The 21770-nt window shown below is 38.4% G+C and overlaps 1 protein-coding gene across 5 annotated transcripts in view; it reads left to right on the forward strand.

Annotated features, from left to right (window-relative positions):
* The first annotated feature begins 6067 nt into the window (after positions 1–6067).
* MLLT10 (MLLT10 histone lysine methyltransferase DOT1L cofactor) overlaps positions 6068–21770 on the forward strand; it is a 207176-nt gene continuing 191473 nt past the window's right edge. For all 5 annotated transcript variants that reach the window (XR_011466442.1, XR_011466443.1, XM_070380988.1 and 2 more), the window contains exons 1-3: positions 6068–6185; positions 6321–6480; positions 9396–9475. Coding sequence is in view for 3 of the 5 variants with exons in the window: in XM_070380988.1 (XP_070237089.1) it covers positions 6321–6480; positions 9396–9475 (240 nt within the window). In the remaining 2 variants the exon portion in view is untranslated. The remainder of the gene's footprint in view (positions 6186–6320; positions 6481–9395; positions 9476–21770) is intronic.

Raw genomic sequence — 21770 nt, forward strand, 5'->3', positions numbered from 1 at the left:
CATCATTTGATAAGAGTTTTGAATTACAAGAAAGAAGTTAACAGATAATGTTCATAAATAGCATCTGTTTGAAAAGATGTTTGAAAAGGTAGTAGTGGTTGTGATTTTGCATTTGAAATGCTATAGAAGTGGTTTGCATTTTAACACTTTCATTATGCGACTCTTCTTCCTAAACTTGCATTTCCTCAAGGAAATCATTCAATTCTTTCGAAATATAGGGAGAAATTCTTATATAAGAAATCATTGGAAGTGTAACTACGGAAAGATTTGAACAGAAAAAAAAATTGGTGTTGAAATTAGATATCCTCAATCTGTTCATTCCTTCCACACTCATCCTCCCATGGTCCCCCTCCCCAACTACTTGGATTCAATTTACATTTTTTATTTATAAGTCTGAATATTTAGAATAGCTTTATAAGTTTATCTGCTACATAGTTGATTGTAGATGGTGAATCTTTTTACATCTTTTAGTGTTTCAGGCATTTGGGGGGGTTATTTAAATTAAAAAAATGTTACAAGTCATGATACACTTGTGAGAAAAACAACAAATGGGTGGAAAAAGGGGCATGAATGGGGGTGGGGATGGAGAGGGACAAGTAGCTTTCCAGATTAGTCTTTGTAATACCTTTCTTTAGTTTTCTGTCATTATATTTTTCACTTGTGCTTGCATCCAAGATCATTGCTTTTTTAATTAGGATAAATTGCCACCATATAAAAATTACCTACAGTTTGGCTCTTACGTGTCACAGTAAAGACTGACAAAAAGTGATCGGAGGCTTGTGTTTAATTCGCCAGGAATGTTAAGCTTCATAAGATTCACCCTATGGGGCCATGGTGGTCTTTGGCACTGTTACTGTACAATTTCAAGAGGTAAATATACACATTATAGATTAAAAAAATCTAAGATGTACTAGGCAAACATTTTCTTGATTGAAGGAATAAAAAAATGAATTTGTCAACCTCTTTCTTTCTGGGACACAATGCAGTTAATTAACATATTCTTGGGCTTGTTTCTGGATTTGGTAAGCAGTGGCCCCTTTCAGAGAGGAAAACATTTAAATCTTAAAAAGTAATCTTTGGTCCAAAGAGTATTTAGAAATTCAGTTTAATTTCTGATTCTCCTTTTTCTTTAAGTCCCAGATATGTTTCATTTCTTGCAAGGTTCTATTCCACTTCAGAAACTGATTTTCCTCTTTTCTATGTCCAGAATCTTTTCACTCAGATAACCTTATTGTATCCTATAAACAGACACTTAAATATGTCACTTTAATCACACTTTAATTATAACAGAAATGCAAATCTTCAGTGTCAGTTAAAAAATGGGAACATGGACCTCACACTCCTGCCCTTAGGTTATATTGATGATACTCTGAAAAGTCAAAAGTGTAACACCTTTAAGTATTATTGCATCATGGAAAAAAATAGCGCAATTCTAAAAATGTTATTGAGGTTTATGTAATGCCTAGCAGATCTAAAGGCATCCTTTAGATATATTTTTCTGTTGGTAATTACACGGTGTTTTACCCAAAAATGTAAATACAGCCAATGCATATCAGTTTTACAGCAAAGGAGTAGCTCTGAGGCCAAACACAAGATTAATCACACTAAACCCTTTAAAGTAAATATTAGGCCTTGATTCTTAGAAAGATTTTAAAATTTAGATTACATGCAATTTAAATTTCAGAATTACCTAACTAAATTTTTAAATAATTAAGTGTATCTAACAGTAATATTAATTATGACTGATTCTAAGTTAGGGTCTGTTTTGTAAGAAAATGATGACTTTTACATGGAGAGGTGGCTAACATTTGAGGACTGTTTAAATACAGACAATTCTAAGTTACCGGGTAAATAAAAACTCTTCACCTGTATGAATTTCAACTATTGAAAACCTTTAAATAAACCAACTTATCTGAAAATTTCTTAATCATTTCTCATTACTTAGAAATTTTAGTTCAGTTGCATATAGAAAACAAAGCCTTGTTTTGCTCTGAAGAATAAAGCTCAGACTACAATTGGCTTATAAACACCAATACTGTGCATTAAATAAATACTTATTGTAGGCCTACTATGTGCGTACAAGACACTCCTCGCTAGGGTGGTATGCTGAATTTAAAAAAATCACCTAGTAAGATTAATTAATATGCTTCATTAAGTGAAATTTTTCAAAAGCCATTAATGGACTATCAATTTAAAACATAATTGGAATGAATATCTTTTAATGAAATTTCTGATAGTAGTCCATGATACAGGTGCCATGTGTGGGTTTGTACCTATTAAGATACAATGCTCACTTATTGTGAGATAAATAACAAAACTAGTATCAGAAATACCTCAACATTTTAATCATACTTACATAAATATTTGATTCATAAACTTTTTATGTAAAGTATTAAATTTTGGGTACCAGTGAGCAAAACAAAATTTTATTCATTGATTCTTTTAAAAGAGGGTATATTTTAAAATTTGTGTAAATCATAAGAAATTGCCTTATTGCTTTTTCCAACTAGTTTATTTAGAAAGAAAATTACAGTTTCTGGTGAGGTTTAGTAGATGAATGAGTTCTTATAATTGCTTTTTGTTTAAAAACCTTAGTATCAAAGTCAATACTGAATTTTAAACACTTTATGGAAGTTAAAAATCCAAGTTAAGAGAAGTGCATTTAGTCTTAACATTATAGAAATATACTTCAATTTCTATATCTCATTAAAGAAATATGCTTCAACAATAGATATAATAGACTAAACATGAGGAAAATAACAAGGCAAATAAAACTTTAAAAAGGAGATACATATAAGCAGTGCTAATCCAGGAACCAAATTTGGTTTTAAATATTTCGTTCATAAGTATCTACTAATGTAAATGATTATGGAAAAGCAAATCCAAAAATTTGGTGACTAGGTTGAGGAATAAAGAAAATTATAAGAAGATATATTACCCATATGGGAAGAAAATGTAGTTTCCCATTATAGTAGGGTTAGAGGTTACATCATAAAATACTTTACTTGAGTTTTTTGTGGTTTGCCTCAGATGATTAGTTCAGAGAAATAGATTAGCCAATACTGAGTTTGTTGCTGTTATGTGAAGAAGTGTACTGGGACCACAGGCTTTTGTTTTATTCTACAGGTACTGGATATATGTTTTCAAAGGATATTTTGAGAACATGAAATCAGATTTAAAAGATAACTATTTTAAGATTGAAATTGTAGTTTTCTGTGAAGTTATTTTATAAATCTTGGGAACTTTTTATATTTTTACAATTACCATGTTTTTCTAGAAACTTGCTTGAATTTTAGCAATTCTGGCAATTTAACTATAAGTTTTATCCATTCTGAGGTATGAGAACTAGCATATTCAACCAAACACATGCATATGTATCTCACACAAAGGACAAATATAACTTGCTCACTGCTGTATTTCCTGTATCTAGTAAATGTTCCCTGGCTCACAGTAAATGTTCAATAAATACTTGCTGAATTAATAATTAACTGTATCTCTGAACTACTTTGTAATGTCTGTTATTCTTCCTTGTCACCTAATATTTTATAGAAGTATATTAAATATTATACTTCTGATGTATAACATAAAAAGTTCTATATCTGGTACATGAGTTAAAATTAGAATAAACTATTTATACTCTGTTTTTTCTTACAATTTCCATAACCCAACATTTAATGTTAAATATTGGTTTTAAATAATTTGATTTACATTTTGTGAACATTTATATGTACATCTTTAGTAAAATTTCTGCTTTAGATGCTACTATTTATATAAAGGCCTGTTCTTAAGAAATAGTGTATTTTCTCTATTTGTCTAAATTTCAAAAATGTTACAAATGATTTTTTTTAAATTTTGTTTTGAAAATGGCAAGTGTTTACCTGCATATCTTTGATTAAGTGTTATAGAATAGAGTAAAATACCTATCATTCTTTATATATACATTAATCCCATCACAAGAACTGAGCTCCAATGCATTCAAAATAAAATGAATGTATTTTTAAATAATTTATTGCATTAAGGTTTGACTGCAGTCTTCAGAAAGGGAAGTTTCAAATTGATTTTAACTAAAAATTACTCTTCATTAGGAGTCTGAATCTGAGCAGGAATTGGATGTTGGACTGGTTTCCTTTAAAAAGGGGTAAAAATAAGATATATGATAGAGATACACGAAACAGTATAGATTGGTTTGAAAGTGATTTTAGTTTTAAAAATATCAATGGCATTTTAAGAACATCATTCTTATATGGTCAGAAATCTATTATTACCATAAGCTCCAAAAGATGTATCTTATTATATAATCTTGTAATCACCTTTTAAAAATGCACTAATATAACTAACTGAATTCTCATTTTTTGTCTTTTCAGTGTATATTTTTAAAGTTTTGCATTACTGTAGCTATCTCACTTAGCTTTGAGGGTGTTTGAATATATTTGCTAACATATGCTTGCACTGTATTACAGCTATTATAATTCTTAAACAGATTGCTAGCAATTAATTTCAAATGGAAATAGCAGCCATGCCACCATTTTTCTTTTCTCCATGAGAACACTTGGAATGCTTTTAGAGCTTAAACCATTATCTTTTGCTGACTAGGAGAACTTGGGTTCCTTCATTTTTTAGCATTTATGAAACTGCATTTCTAGGTCCTCACATGATACTGCCAACACTTGATAAACAGTTATTTTGTTACCTCGAAGGTATTCATCAAAGTCATGAATTTGCCTTCTAACTATGGTTGTCATTTAAACAATCTATATTCCTATTTCGTGCTAAACTTATAATTAGACACTTTTTTGTTGTTGCCTAAAATCAATATTGGGCTAACAGGATACATAAGAGGGTAGGGCAACAGTTGGGAGATCTCACAGCCCAAAACTGCGCAATATCCAGCTAATTAATCTATTCAGATAGGCCTGATCCATTTTCTATTTGTTTGTGAGCAGTAAGCCCCCATCTTTCTGCCACTTAAGTGACCTTAATAAAAGTGACAAATTTGCAAGAGTAAATTTGAAGTACAGAGCCAGATCAGAGAAATTCTCAATCGAAAGAACTCCACTGTCCTGTGGTGTTAGCCATCATTTGGTGACTGACTAGAACTTGGGTTCCTTCAAACTGCATTTTCCATATCCTCACATTATATTGTTACTGTTTGATTAACAACCATTTGTACTCCTACACTGCAAGCTGAGGATAGGTACTACAGGTGTTGTTTCCTCATCAGGTACAACCCTAACTTAGGCTTTTGATCTTGTCTGCGATGCATTTTCAGTTGTCACTGGGGCCAATGTGGTGTGTAAATGGGCGGCAGACTTGGTGGCACTTTCACTGCGTGAACTTTGGGTAGAGCCCAGGATGTGAATTTAATGGGTGGAAAGGCTGCGGCAATACAGTGAAGTTCGTGCGGCCAACTGCAGGAAGCCATGCTTCACTGCACCCTTCTGGAAAGGCGACTGACTTGCCCAACCCTTGTTACCCTCGGGCCAGTTTTTGAGGCAAAGGCTGGTATGTTGGTCCTCAGATACCTCCAGGGAGTCCCTTCCAGCTACTCTAACAAAACCCGCCCTCCCTCTCGTCTCTCTGCATCTTCCCTTTTTACCCTCCCTCCCAAAGAGGCCTCTTCGCGACGTGCACACGCAACCCGCGCGGCCGGCGCTGCAGAAGAACGCCCCTAACGTCCCCGCCCCCGCGTGCGCGCCCCCGCGCCCTCCAGTTGGCGTGTTCCGGCCTCGGCGCGCCGCCGGCTCCGCTCGACCCCGCCCCCGCGCAGCACACCTCGGCGGATGAGGCAGGCGCGGGAGAGGGGAAGGGCCGGGAGGGCGGCCTGGGCTGCCGGTCGGGCGCGGCGGCGCGCACGCAGGCCTCGCCTCTCCCGGGCCTGCTCTCTCACGCCGGCCGCCGGGCGGGCGCGCACGCTGAGTGACGCTCGGAGGAGGAAGCGCAACCCCCTTCCCCTCCCTCGCTGCCCTTGGCCCAGCGGGAGCCCCCCCCAGTGCGCCTGTGCGGAGGCCTGCTTGATTATGTGTGCCCTCTCCGGGCTCCAGCGTTAGCGGCCGGGTGGAGGTGGGGAGGGAAGACGACGAGGAGGAGGAGGCGGAGGAGGCGGTGGAGGGGAGGTGGGGGGAGTCAGCAAGGACATGGCTCCTGACTCCTGTGCGGAACGTGAGTGACTGAGCGGCAAAGCCCGAGTGAGCGAGCGGCCGAGCGGCGGGCGGGGGGCCGGGGCGCGGGGAAGGAAGCGGGGGCGCGGTGGGCTGTACAGGGGGGGAAGCACTCATTGGCTTGCATGTGTTTTTTAATGGTCCGCCCCAACTCCCTCTTAGATGGTCTCTAGCGACCGGCCCGTGTCACTGGAGGACGAGGTCTCCCATAGTATGAAGGAGATGATTGGAGGCTGTTGCGTTTGCTCAGACGAGAGAGGCTGGGCCGAGAACCCGCTGGTTTATTGCGACGGGCACGGCTGCAGCGTCGCGGTGCATCAAGGTAAACACCCAACCGCCCTCCGGGCCGAACCCGGCCTCTCCCAACCGTCACCGCTTCCCCCACCTTGGCAGCAACTGCCAGTTCCCCTCCCGCCCCTCCCCCCGCCCCGCCCCGCCCCGTTCCGCGGCCGAGGGTTGACTCTAAGGGTCCGCGGCCGGGCGGAGGGGGTGTGGGCTGTGCATGTGGGAGAAAGTGCGTGTGGCCTGTACTGTCATGTGATCCTGCGCTCATTCTCTCAAGTGTCACTCTGCCGCCGCCTGCGCCCGGAGCCGCGGTTCTGCGGACTCCGGGAGGCGGGGGTCGGCGGCGAAGGGGTGCGGGGGGCCGGGCGCGCGCCCCGCTGCCGTGGGTGCGGGTTGGGAAGCGTGGAGCCCCCGCCCCCTCCCGCCGCTCAGTCTGCCGCAGTGTCTGGAGACTTCCTGTGCCATGGAGTCTGGCTCGGGCGCGCGGCGCTGGGGCGGGTCGGGGGCTGCCCGGCGGCCCTAGATTTGGGGCGAGGCGTGGGGGGAGGACGCCGGCTGCTGCGCACCCGAGGGTTTCTGGCCCAGACCCTGCCGCCGCCGCTGCGGACTGGCGCTTCCCGCAGAGAAGAGGCGGAAGGCGGCGGCCGCCGCAGTCGTGCGGCCCCCGGGAGCGGCTGAGCCGAGCTGCGCTGAGCTGCCCGGGGTGGAGGCTGAGGCTTGTCGGAATGGCTGCCTCGGGCCGCTTCCGCAGCTTAAGTGACCGGAGAGAAGAGGAGGTGGCGGTGCCGCCAGGAACTTGGGGAGCATCTTAGTATTATTTGGGGGTGTTACCCTTCGGTGAGTTTCGGAATGTAGAAAAAGGTCAAGGTAGCTTTCTGGCCATGGAAGTTTCTGGTTTTTTCCATTTCAGGTGGTAAGGAATTGAGGTTGGAAAAAACCTAGGTAATTTTTTGGTGGTTCTTGTCCTCCTCTTGTTAGGCACCATCCTGCGCCCCTTCCCGTTTTTGAATATTGCATTGAGTGATGCAGATGTTGTTTAGTAGTGTATTGGACGCTAGTCAACGAGAGAAAGCCTGAGCCTGACTGAGCCTGACGGACTAAACTGCAGTCTTCATAGAATGGGATCTCAGAACTGGAAAGGAGATTTAGGAGGTAGTAAACAACCTAGCCTGAGGATGCACTTATTCCCAGTTCTTTCAAGGAAGCCCAGTTGCACACCTCACTTTTCTAAGGAGTGAAAACAATGTGAATTGAAACTACTGATTTGAAGGTCTGAGAACCTGGTATATTCTATTGTAGTGTTCATTGGTACTTGTGAAGGTGTTTCTTATGAATTTGGGTGATAAATGATGCTAAGTAGTCTCATCTCCCAATTTAGAAAATGTTCATTTACGACTGAAAACTAACTTTCTCTGTTTCTGAATTAAAATACAAGTTTTTTGGGCACTAACGCTGTATTATTTTTTTTAGTAAGATTTTTTTGATGTGGACCATTTTTAAAGTCTTTACTGGATTTGTTATAATACTGCTTCTATTTTATGATTTGATTTTTTGGCTAGGAGACACGTAGGATCTTAGCTGCCTGATCAGGGATCGAACTCCCATCCTCTGCATTAAAAGGCATAGTCTTAACTACTGGACCGCCAGTTACTTGGTTGATAGAATATTTTTACTCATACCTTTTAAAAGGGGTTGGGACTTCCCTGGTACTCTCACGGTAAAGAATCTGCCTGCAATGCAGAATAACCCGGGTTTGATCCTTGAGTGGGGAAGATCCCTTGGAGAAGGGAAAGGCAACCCACTCCAGTATTCTTGCCTGGAGAATTCTGTGGACAGAGGAGCATGGCTGGCTACAATTCCATGTGGTCACAAAGAGTTGGACACAAATGAATAACTACCACTTTTAATAGGGGTTCAAAGTTTAGCTTTTGGAGTTTTAGAAATCTGTGTTGATTTTATATTCTTTAAATGCTTTCCAATATTTGATGTATTTCCATGTTTCCTGTGACCAAGTTCATTTGAGAAAATGTCAATTGGATTGTTAATGTCTTTAGGTTTTTGGCAAGTTTTAAACTTTGAGTTAAGTAAATGTTAATATGGAAACAATTTTAAAAGTAACTAGACTGTGATTTAGATATGTGATATGTATTCATATCACTTGTTGAAAAATTAAGATTATACATTAGAAATAAACCTGGAGTTTGTTTTTTTATGACTTTATTGAGATATAATTCACATACCATGGAGTTAACCCACTTAGAATGCACAATTCAATGGTGTTCAGTATAGTCACAGTTTTGGATTTGTTACTGCAGTTTTATAGAAAGTTTTCATCACCCTAATAAGAAACGTTGGAGCCATTAACAGTTACTCATTTCTCCCCAGCTCCCCCAGTTGTAGACAACCACTAATCTACCTTCTGTATAGACAGGCAAATGTCTATTCTGGACATTTTATTTAAATAGAAGCATTTCACTTTTAACATTACATTTCATTTCATTTCCTGCCATAGCTTGTTTATTTTGAACGGTGATTTGAAAATAATTTTTATTTTCATGTATTCAAAATGCTTAATATTTAAACTTTAGGATATAGGAATGAATTAATGAATTTGAATTAGTGAATATTCATATATCATTATAGGAATGAATAATAAGTTTATGTAAAAACGTGTTAAATTTTATCTAATATTTTTATTGTAAAAGAATAATTAAGATTTGTGATGTTTATTCTTTTGAAATGAAATAGCCAAAGATTACCTTTCTAATATTTAAAATGTCATACTTGTAACTTGGTGATAAATGATAAACATAAGTATAACATGTTTTAGTTTTTTACAAAGCAGTTTACGTAAATAGTTTTAGAGGTATTTAATAGGGCTTTGATACAGTATTTGATTTTCCATAGTTATTCAACCTTTAACTTATTTTCAAACATTCTGTTTTCCAACAGCTTGCTATGGCATTGTTCAAGTACCCACAGGACCATGGTTTTGCAGGAAATGTGAATCTCAGGAGAGAGCAGCCAGAGTGGTAAGGACTGTTTATCAAAAACTTTAAAATACTTCAGTGAGTAGCTTAGGATGCTACATACTCAGGTTTCAGTTTGAAGGGTTTTCAGTCTTGTTCAAATATTGAATTTGGACCAAATATTGACTTGCACTTTTAAACTGGTTTTATAAGATCTGAAAAACAAATTGAACTGCATATTGATGGATACTTAGAAAGGATAAAAAAGAAAGTTGTATTTTGGCTTTATTGGCCCTGCCTACTGGTTAAATTGGCTAATCATGGTTGGAACATAATGGCAATAGGACATACGTAAGTTATACTGAGATAATTCTGCTAGGTTCTGTTTAAGGAGTAAAAAAAAAACCATTAGTATTTAGTGGTTCATATTTCTTTTTATTACATCTGTAATAAAAGATGTATTTTCAGTATTTTCAGATATTCAGGCCCTTTGGCAAAGCAGCATAAAAATCTTCCTTTTTTTTAACTTGGCTGGCTAACCTTCTTTCTGAACACTTCTGTAAACCTTCTGTAAGAATGAGAGAGAAATGTTTATTCTTTGTGGCCAAAAGCATTTTTCCAGTTGAACTTCTAGAAACATGAGGGAAGAATAAATTTTATCTTCATTAATCATATGAAAGTATTCCCATTTGCAGTGTGGTAGTTTCTTCCTCTTGGTGTTGACTAGAGAATTTGACAGAAGTTAGAAAACAAATATTTCAACCTCTCTACCTACATGGAGAGCAAGAATGGAGGTTTTTAGTTTTGCCTGGGCAGTTTTCGATCAGCAGAAATAATGGCTGAGTAGCCTATATAGGATTGTGAAATCAGAGCACTGGTCTGTTGATATGTTGTGTTTGTGTGTGAGAATGCACGGTAGCAGAGTTATAGTCATTCTAACATTACAGAAATGGAAATTAGCAAGTGGAGGAAGAAATTAATTGTAAAAATTTCTGGACTTAATTTATGTGTAGATTTACCCTCCCCCCCCCGACCCTGTGTAACATTTTATGGTTTGGGGTTGATGGATCACCACGCAAAGGAAGCTATGCTTTACTTTGTTAGTAAACATGACAGTAAGGTAAGGCTCTTCCATGGCATGACAGTAGTTTCATGGCCAGAGAAAGATGAGAAAATAGGAAAGTGGGTATCAAGAGAGGGAGGATAAAGAGGTGAATGGGAGTGGTGAAATGGCAGGATTATTTGCCTCAAATACCACTTCTTGCCTGTTTCTATGCCTTTTTCCTCTCTGAGGTCATGGTCAGGATATCCAGGTGAATAAGGTATATCTTAAAAGGTACATTGAAAGACTTGTATTGTTTAAGCTTTATTTGGCAGGATGTGGGGTCATTAATTAAAGAACAGGCTCAGTCTTTTCTGATTTCCTGTAGTGTACAGTTATAAAAGGTAGGGTTATAAGGTCATAGTTTTATATATGTATATAGTTAAATATGTATTAATATATATACTTATATGCATCCTCTTGTTAAAAGGATATAGTAGGCAAGAAACCTAGCCTGAAAATAAATCCATGAGTTAGAATGGGAATTGAATTAGTCTTAATGTTATTTCTGGTTTTCTCTGTGTATCTGCTTAATTCTTTTCCTTTCTACAGATTTTCTCTGCTAGTTACTGTCAGTAACTAACTTTTTTTATTGTTTACTGTCAGATACTGTGCTGAATGTTCTATATCAATTATCTTCTTTAATTATCCTGTCAAATATATGAGGTAGATACCGTTTGTTTTTCTCATTTCACAGATAAAGACCTAGTAGTTTTGAGAGAAATACATACCTACTTGGAGTCTGGGCTGTGATCAAACTCTCAACCATAGTATGTTGTATTGTTGCCTCCAGTGGTGAATGATGGCCATACTTCAGTCCTGTCTCAAGAGACTGAATTTCAGTCCGAATCTCATGTTCCTTTGATGGGGAAAAACTCTGTTTTGGCTTTTCTAGTTCTGGATGAGTTAGTTAGCCATAGCTAGAGAGTAGAGGCAGAGAAGGCAATGGCGCCCCACTCCAGTACTCTTGCCTGGAAAATCCCATGGACGGAGGAGCCTGGTAGGCTACAGTCCATGAGGTTGCTAGGAGACAGACACGACTGCGCGACTTCACTTTCACTTTTCACTTTCATGCACTGGAGAAGGAAAAGGCAACCCACTCTAGTGTTCTTGCCTGGAGAATCCCAGGGACGGGGGAGCCTGGTGGGCTGCCATCTATGGGGTCGGACAGAGTTGGACACGACTGAAGCGACTTAGCAGCAGAGAGTAGAGGTGAGTTGGTCAGACACAGGGAAATCTCTGTGGATTTGGGATAGCTTGCTTTTCAGAGAAGGGGGAATTACAAGGTCATAGACACTGAGGAGTGAAAAGCCAGAACCGTAAAACAGTATTTTTACTCAAATAGCTTAGTTGTATATAGAATGGTTTTGAAAGAGGAGGTTAGAAACTGAAAGACTTAGGTTGCTGTTATATAAAAATTTGAGAGTAGAAAGGAAGGGAGGGAGCATTTTGGAGGAGGAAATGACAGAAATGGAAGTGGGGTGAAGGAAAGGGAATAATCAGAGATGATTCTGAGATGTCATGGTTGAGCACTCTGGGGTAGTGATACTGTTAGTAATAGAGGATGGAGAGGAAGTTTGAAGACTAAAGAAAGTTCTGTTTGGGGCATGTTGGTATTGATGCTGCTAGGATGTTTCATTGGAAATTTAGGGTTATGAAGACAACCCTAACCCTAGAAACAACATTAGGAAATTTAGGTAATGAAGACAAGTTAGGGTTGGAGCTGCATAGCAGGAAGATTGGGAACCAAGTGACAACGTTTACTCTGGTAAAGAAGAGTGAAGGCAGAACTATGGTGAATGTTCACATTTGGGAGAGTAAGAACAAGTTACTAAGGATGACTAATGAACTGTCAGGAAAGGAGAAACTGTAGGTTCCAGTAGCAACACGAGCAGTTGTTTTTTAGAGTAGTTGATAGTGTACATTGGTGCCGGGGATGCTGAAGTCCAAAAAGTTCTTGAGACAGCAATTGTAGTTCCCTGCTTTGGACAGAACCCTTGTTACAGGATGTCGAAAATAGTAGGGATTGCAGGGTTAGAATAAATGTTGAAAAAGTAAAGAGGAAAATAAAAATAGATGGTGACTGAGGAAAAGTTTGGTTGGTTTTTAAGGGAAGCTCTTTGTTAGATAGGCATTTATTGTTCTGAAAAAAACACTTGAATTGCTTATTTCACCTCAAGTGAATAAATACTTTGATTGGATTTCCTTGTTTATTAACTGCGATTGTAGTGCTTAGAGGTTAAAACATTCATTGATGACTGTTTTTATATTTAATGTGTTAGGTGTTCTTATGTATCACTGAAGAGATTGGCTGAAGACATTTATTAGAAATTTTACCTACTTGTACAGTGTTAATAAGATACAGAGAGAGGATATTTTAGATTTTTAAATATTACTTGGAAGACACATTGAAAGTGGATTGTACAGAAAAATAAAATGGCCAAAAGCCCATTAAGGATTTGCATTATTTAGGTCTTGCTCTTCTGGCTGTAAATGAAAGATGATTCCTTTTCTCCAGGAACTGAGCTGTAACTTTCTCTTTTTGCTCTCTCTCTATTGCAGTTCCTCCTAGCTTTTTTACATTGTTAGGGAGAACTGGTGGATGGGATATGAATAGGGTTTTAGGGATTGAGCTAGGATTATACTTTGACTTTTAAGTTTTTTTCTTACTGAATATATGTAATGCACATAAATCACTATAAATCTGTAAAAGCATGTGAAACATACTTAACCACACTAATTATATATTTATGTTGAGTTCTACAAATTGTTAATATACATTTGATTGTCATAAATAGTTCTGAGCAAAGTATAACATAAAATGCATATCTGTGTGTTCGCTACCCAGAATGAACAAATGTCCATTCTTCATATTTGCTTCAGATCTTCCCTTCTGCTTAAAAAGAACAATAAATTAAAAAATTGAGTTGAAATACTTTTTGTATTTTCTCCAGTCTGAGTCAGCCATTACCCTTTTAGTGTCTGTGGGGTCAGTCTCTATTTTTCTTGCCAGTTTTATTGAGCTATACTTATATGTAACATTGGAATGTTAACGGTATACAACATAATGATTTGATATATGTTGCAAAATGATTACTACAGTAAACATCCATCCTCTCACATAGTTGTAATTTTTTTCTTTGAGAACTTTTAATATATACTCTTAGCTTTCAAATACACAATACAGAATTATTAACTACAGGCACCATGCTGTACACTACATCCCCAGGACTTATTTATAACTGGAAGTCTGTGCCTTTTGACCACCTTCACCCGTTTCCCCCAACCACCACTCACTGCCTCCGGCAGCTACCAGTCTGTTCTGAGTTTGTTTTTTTGGATTCCATATTTAAGTCCAACCATATAGTGTTTGTTTTTCTCTGTCTGACTTGGTTCATTTAGCATAATGCCTTCAAGGTTCATCTGTTGTTGTCGCAGATGGCAAGGTCTCCTTCTTATTTTTAAGACTGAGTAATATTTCATTATATATGTAGAGCCATCATATATGTTTTAATCCTTGTTACTACGTGTATATATCCATAAACACCACCTAGTAGTATATTGTACAGGAATGTTATCACGTTATATATGTGTTCTGTGATACAGCTACTTGTGAGATTGCTGCACCATAGAAACTCATCTAGTTCATTCTTTTTATCTGCTGTTTAGTATTCTGTCATAGAATGTACTGTAATTTAATTCCTTTATCGATTGTCGTAATTTTTCCAATTTTTCACAACCACAAACAGTGTTTCAGTGAACATCCTTGTGAATATAGTGAAGCTTGTTTTTTTTTTTTTAATATTATCTAAGAATATTATCATGAAAGTTGTTAAAATTCATTTATTTTTGGCTGCATTGTGTCTTTGTTGCTGCTCCTCGGGCTTTCTCCAGCGGTGATGGGGGCTGCTATGAGCTACAGGGCGCAGGCTTCTCATTGTGGTGGCTTCTCTTGTTGCACAGCATGGGCTCTGGGGTGCTTGCCCTTCAGGGTGTGGGCTCGGTAGTTGTGGCTGGCAGGCACTAGAGCACTGTTGTGGCTTACGGGTTTAGTTGGCTTGAGGCATCTGGAATCTTCCCAGACCAGAGATCGAACCTGAGTCCACTGCCTTGTGAGTGGGACTCTTAGCCCCTGGGCCACAGGGGAAGTCCAGTATGCAAGTGGTTGTTTGTTTGTTTACATTTATAATAATCTCTGATATATTTGGACTTATTTCTTAAGTTTTCATTTTGTGTTACCTATTTACTCTGCTTTTTTTCCCCTCTTTTCCCCTTCATATGGAGTGATTGAGTGTTCTTTATTCCTTTTTTTAAAAAAAAATCTGGACGGATTTGGAGGTTTTATATTCCAGTCCTTTTTTTTTTTTTTTTTAATAATTGCTTTTAAAATTTTAATGTGCCTACTTTCTATTTTTTCTCTGAGTCCAAGATTTTATCTTTGTACTCCTTTTGAACAAAGCAAGGGACCTTAGGACACCTTGTATTCCTCTTTCTTGCTGGCAAAAATCTTATTTTATTGTTGTTTACATTTTAATTCCATCTTATTTTTAATCTTCCAGTGGTAGTTTTTCTTTTTTTTTTTTTTGAATAATCATTTGTAATTTGGACTTAACATTACTGATGTTTTTGCCCCATTCTGTTTTTTATTCCTATTGCTGCCCTTTGTGTCATTTTCTTTTTGAAAGTTTTCGGTGGTATTTTCATGGTTGGTGGCTAGTAAGGAGTAAGATCCATTAGTCTTTTTATGTCTAAGAGTGCCATTATTTTGCTCTCTTGTATGCTAGTTTGAAATCTGGGATGATAGTTGTTTTCCTATAACTAAAGACTTTAGTTTGTCTTCTGATACCTATTTGTGCTAATAAGGAATCTGTTGACTGTTTATCCTGCTTGAGACTTGATTTGCTCTCATCCATTTTGGAAAATACTCTGTTCTTATCTTTTCAAATATATCATCTTCTCATTATATTTTGTTCTCCAGAAACTGTTACTTAGGTGTTTAATTGGCATTCTCACCCTTTTCTTCAGGTCTTTTAATTTCTCTTTTACAATTTCTCTATTACCTCTTTGTTATAGATAATCTTTTTAGCTCTGTGTTCAAACTTACTGTTAATCCAGTCAATGAATTTCTTTTCTGAGTAAATCATAACTAGAATTTCTTATTTGTTTTATATTTTTAATTAGCCTTTTTTTCATAATATCTCGCTATTATTGTCTTAACATTTATATTTATTTTACTTGTTTGAACATTTAAAGCATACTTATTTTAAAACTCACAGATTCTGGAATTCTTTCATTTGTTTTGTTTTTTAACTGTGGTGGTAGATGTCCTCATAAACTTTGTAATTTTTGACGGTGAGCTAATCTTTAAGAGTTGTCTTCCTTGTGATCCCTCTTCTGCTAATAACCTGGGTTTATGAAGGTGTCCCTGAGGGGAGTTTTTGCATTTGCTTTGTTAAGAATTGTTTTTGGTGCTTACCAGATTACAGTGGTCTGCAAATTAGCAATTTTCAAATTTCCTATTTAAAAGTATTCAGAAAGGCATTTTAAAGCTTTGTGACAGCTCTCTAAAATCTTTAATTAATTAATTACTTAATTTTGGCTGCATCATGAGGGATCTTTGTTCCCTGACCATGGATGGAACCCATGCTCCCCTGCAGTGGAAGCGCAGAGTGTTAGCCACTGGACTGCAGGGAAATCGTTCTGTGAAATCTTTAGGAATCAGACTTTTTCTATCTTCCTGTTATCTCAACCTTAACATGTGGTTTTCATTTTTAGGATCGTTCCACAGTCACAGCATGGCATTCACTATGACTGTAAGAGATGTTCCAGGCAGAAACAAGGACAGGAAGGGTTGAGAGTGGTTTTCCTCTCACCTGAGTTATCCTCTTAAATTAGCTTTCTCTGGTCTTAGTGGTCTAGTACATCTTTTTTTTGGCATAGATTCCCCTTTGGTAGAATCAGCCCTTACCAGCTCCTGTCCTTATACAGCAAACTTGGTTAGAACTGTTCAGCACATCTAGGGTCTATGCTGGTGTCATACTCAACCCGCTAAGGTACATAATAAATTGATTATTTTCATTGCCTGCCTCAGCTTCAATTAATTTTGACTTTTTTTTAAAGCTTTTAAGTTATTTTTTATTTGTATCTCTAGATTTACTTAAATAATTAAAAATTTGTTTTCAGATTTATCTTCTTTACTCTGACTTATGAGTGCAGGAAGCCAGGATGGAGTATCTTCAATGGCACTTACTTTTTTCTTATTTTGTTCAAGTTTTTTAGCCTATATACTCTAAATAGAATGCCTTCAAAGTTAAATATTTGTTAACATTTTTTTTCTCTTTCTGATGATTCATATTTGCCCTTTTTTTGGCCATGCTGTGCTGCTCAGCTTGTGAAATCTTGGTTTCCCCATCAGAGATGGAACTTGTGCCTCCTGCAGTGGAAGTGTGGAGCCCTAACCACTGGATTGCCAGAGAATTCCCTGTTCTGTTTGTTTTTGAATTCAGCATAGCATTTTAAGTTCCTGTAACTTTGAAAGAGGTGATTTAAAAAAATTAACAGATTTAGTTCTTACCACCATACATAGAATAGCAAATAACCAATTTCCACTGTCTTTCTTCTTGAATTCCTTTTTTTTTTTTTAAACTGTGAGAAAAGATTTAGCATACTAGCTCTCAGGAAGTAAGTGCTTAACATTTGTTTGTATCATTTTCTAACCTGCCTACAAAGCTAGTGTGGATCAGTGGTAAAGAATCTGTCTGCTACGCAGGGGATTGAGTTCAGTCCCGTGGTAAGGAGGATTCCCTGGAGGAGATGGCAACCCACTTCAGTATTCTTGCCTGGGAAATCTCATGGACAGGGGAATCCGGCTGGCTACAGTCCATGGAGTCACAAAAGAGTCAGACATGAGACTAAATAATGACAACAATATAACAACATAACTAGTAAGAGAAATAAAAAACATAGGGGCACATTGATACATTGGGCCCTTTGTGTCTATTCCATTTTTTGTTTAGATTTTAATTTTTATGTTTATCCAAGTGATAAATGCACTGTTAGTAGTACTAAAAGATTCTTTTTCACACACATCAAAACAGTACCTTGCTTCTTGACTCTTGGCAAGGAATGTAGAAGCAGCTGTTCCTTAAAAATTTTTATTTTTTATTTTGGCTGTACTGTGTCTTCATGGCCGAGCACAGGCTTTCTCTAGTTGCCTTGCTTGGGCTTCTCCTTGCAGTGCCTCTCTTGTTGTGAAGTAAGCTCTAGGGTGCTCAGGCTTCGGTAGTTGTGGTACAAGGCTTAGTTGCTCTGGGGTGTGTGGGATCTTCCTGGAGCAGGAACTGAACCTGTATCCTTGCATTGGAAGACAGATTCTTAACCACTGACCCACCAGGGAAGTCCAGAAGCAGCTATTCTTGACATCAGTTTTAGATATTGTCTTTCAATATATCACAAATTTTGGTTAGCCCAGTAGTATTAAACAAAGTTTTGTGTTTTTAATGACTAAGTATTTTTTGTTCATTTCTGAGTCAAAAGCATACTATGATTGCTTTCTTATCTTAAAGTTTTTCTTTTTTCCTGGGATTAATAATTGTCTTGTATTTTCATTTTCCTAAATCTTTGTATACTTTGTTGGCACTTATATAATTTTCCACTTATTTAATGAATCAGGTAGTCTATCATTTCGATTCTTCATAAATTCTAAAATTCTAAAAAAGGAAAAAAGTTTTACCATCTTGATTGATGGTTTGCCTGAGTATGGAATTCTTGGTTGGAAATAACTACCCTTAAATATTTTGAAGCTACTTCTCCATTGCTTTTTAGCAATGTCAGTGTTTCTATTAAGAAGACCAATGAAGTTCTGATTCTAATCCTTTGTATAGGATTGTTCTCTCTGGATTTAGTTTTCTGTATCCAGTTTATCTCTGCTATTTCTCACGGTAGTGTGCTGCTCCTCACTCATTGTACTGGGTACATAGTGTCCCTTTCAATCTAGTAAATCATGTTAGGAATCATGAGTTTAGTTAAGGGAGAATTTTTTTTTTTTTGCTTAAAATCTTTTTAAAACATTTTGATTGCACTGAGTCTGTTGTGGCATGCAGGCTTCCTACTAGCAGTGCTTGGGCTTAGTTGCCCTACAGCATATGGAATCCTAGTTCTCTGACCAGGGATCGAATCTGCATCCCCTGCCTTGGAAGGTGGATTCTCAACCACGGGACCACCAGCGACGTCCCTGAAATTATTTCTGATAGGTTCTCAGTTTTGTTGTTATTGTTTGCTTTTTCTGTATTGTTCTTTATTTGGATGTTGGACCTTTGAACTGATCTTGCTGTTTAAGTTATCTATTTCTGTTTTACTCTCTGAGGCAGTTTCTATTTTATCTTGGATCCCTTCACTTAAGTTTCTAAATTTTATTATACTTTTAATTTCCAAAGGCTCTTTTATGCTTTTTGAATATTTATTTTTTATCATCTGCTTTTGTTTCTTGGGTACATATTTCCTCTTAACTTCATGAGGATGTTAATCAGGCGGTTGTTTTGTTTTAGTTTTCTGAAGTTTTCTTCTGCTGTTAGGACTTATACTCAGAGTTCCTTTGTACCATTTGTTTTGGCCTGTCTTGTTAGGGACCTCGCTTACAAATTTAGTGACTTGTAGCCATCCATCTGAATTTAAGACAAGTTCTGTTGAGGTGACTGGAAGCTCTGTATGTGTGGCAGAAATTGGTGGCTGCTTGGCTTCATTATAGGTAATCTGGCTGGGTTCTTTTATTGGGATGCCACCATCTGGTTAGTTTATTCAGAGGAAAATCCTCCAGTCATCTGTTCAGGATTCACAGACCTGGTTACAATTCTGAGCCAGTGGTTGCTGAAATTTCACAGTTTAGAACTAGATTTTCAACACCCCTTTGCTCAGATGTGCGTGATGTCTCTAAGTCCAGATCTCGTCTTGTTTACCCTTTCTGCAGTTTTCTACGCTGAGGGAGAGCGAGTTACCTCGTACTGTATAGTGAAGGAATTGGCACGCGTGCGCATTTGTATGTGTGTGTGTGCACGTGCTTGTAGGTGGGGGGAGGTAGAAGGGGTGAAAGGGGGGGTGTTGTTGATTGTTTTCTCAGATTTTATCTCATCCCCCCCAGTTTTAGCTTTACTTGACCCCATCCCTCTTGGATACATACACCACCACTGTGCATGGCAACTCCTACCCCCTGATGTGTGGTACCTCAAGTTTCTCTAGTTTTTGCTGCTGTGTGGTCTAAGATACATTGCTTTTGGAGTTGTCATACTACAGCATCCTTTTCCAGAGAAGGCGATGGCACCCCACTCCAGCACTCTTGCCTGGAAAATCCCATGGACAGAGGAGCCTGGTAGGCTGCGGTGTATGGGGGTCGTTAAGCGTCGGACACAACTGAGCGATTTCGCTTTCACTTTTCACTTTCATGCACTGGAGAAGGAAATGGCAACCCACTCCAGTGTTCTTGCCTGGAGAATCCCAGGGATGGGGGAGCCTGGTGGGCTGCCGTCTGTGGGGTCGCACAGAGTTGGACACAACTGAAGTGACTTAGCAGCAGCAGCAGCATCCTTTTCTGATCTGTTAAGTCAGTTGCTGCTTGTCTCCTTTCCAGCTCCCAAGATTTTGTAACTGTTGTCTCCCTTTATGTTTGTTTTCTCTTTGTGATTTGTGCCCTTTTATGTCATTCAGTTGAGTTTTCAGAAGCAGAGGAGGTATTTTTAAATTTTGAGTGGAATTAACTGCCTGTGCTCATGATGTATTTTGCCATTTCTTCCAAGGTCTTGTTTTATCTTTTTTCTGTCCTTTTTACTGCCCCCCCCCCTCCTCCACTGAGCTCACAATTGTTTTTGAATCTTCCCATGGGATTTTAGTTTTCCTTTAAATGTTTTCCACCTTTTTGTCTTTTCTCTTGCACTAGTAAGCCTTCTGGAAAAATAAAGCCATTAGTTGATACCTCTGTTTCAGCTGCCTACTATAGCCTGTTAGTTGTACTTAATGATTAACATATAACTTAATTCTCTTTTTTTTGGCTGCACTGAGTGGCATGGGGGAATCTTAAGTTTCCCTACCAGGGATCCAACCCGGGTGCCCTGCAGTAGAAGCTGGGAGTCTTAACTACTGGCCTGCCAGGGAAGTTGATTTGAGCAGTAGCATATGTAATCTGCATTTGCTGTAAGACTCTCATCATGGACATTGTCTGTTTTGTTTTTCAATGACCTTTATTTATTTAAAAATCAATGTTCAACAAATATAATACAGCATAGGAAAAATTGTCTACCTTTAGGATCTGGTATATTTCCTCCTTTTTGATAGCTCTATGATACGTATTCTGTTTTTCTTTTTGTTCTGGCTGTTATGAAGTCCAGAACCAAATCTGGTCTTTAGTTACATCAGTTGTGTTAATCTGATTATTAGTATATTTGTTCTCTTCTCCTCGTCCTGTGGGATTTAGGACTTCACCTCTTATCTCTGTTTCTCTGCGTGTTGATTTCATTCTCTCATACTACAGACTCTCTACTTCATGAGGCTGGAACCATGACTGCTGGCAGCTCTTGGCTCTCATCTTCTAGCCCCTTCTACCAGAAGAAGGGGCTGTCTTGAAGAATCCTGGGAAGGACTCTGATTGGCCTGTCTTGGATCATGTACCACCATCCCTGTGGCTGGAGTGGGGAGGGTACTAAGAATGACAACCCTCACTAGAACTACATAGTTGGAGTTGGAGTCAGGGGTAAGAGCAGTTTCCCTGAATCAGGGGGATGTCCCTCATACTGGCTTTCAATGTTCATTTTTCTGCTTTCTTATTGTTATAATGTAGGTACTTTATTTGTAGTCTGCCTCAAATCCTTTTCTGAAAAGATTTTAGGTATAAATAAGTAAAATATCACAAACTCCTATCCAGTCATTCTTCAGATCATTACATTTGACTGCTAAAATGTCTGTCACTCTATTGATTTTTTTGCTTTTAGCTTCACATGGCCAAATCCAAAACTTTCTTTTTTGTTTCCATTAAACTTAATCTACCTTCAGCATTTAAAACTGACCAGTCTCTCTTTTTTGCAACTTTTTTTATTCATGACTTCTGAGAAACTGTTTTCTTCTTTTACCTCTTTAAACATGACCTTTTGGATTCCTATTTAGCATTATTTGTTTACTCCTTGAAGAAAATTTTAAGTTTACATGGTTACTTTTCTGGCCTGTTTGATTACCTCACCCTGTGTAAATTTATGCATGGCTACGGATGCCTCT

This window comes from Bos mutus, chromosome 13, assembly GCF_027580195.1.
Source record: "Bos mutus isolate GX-2022 chromosome 13, NWIPB_WYAK_1.1, whole genome shotgun sequence".
Taxonomy (NCBI): Eukaryota; Metazoa; Chordata; class Mammalia; order Artiodactyla; family Bovidae; genus Bos; species Bos mutus.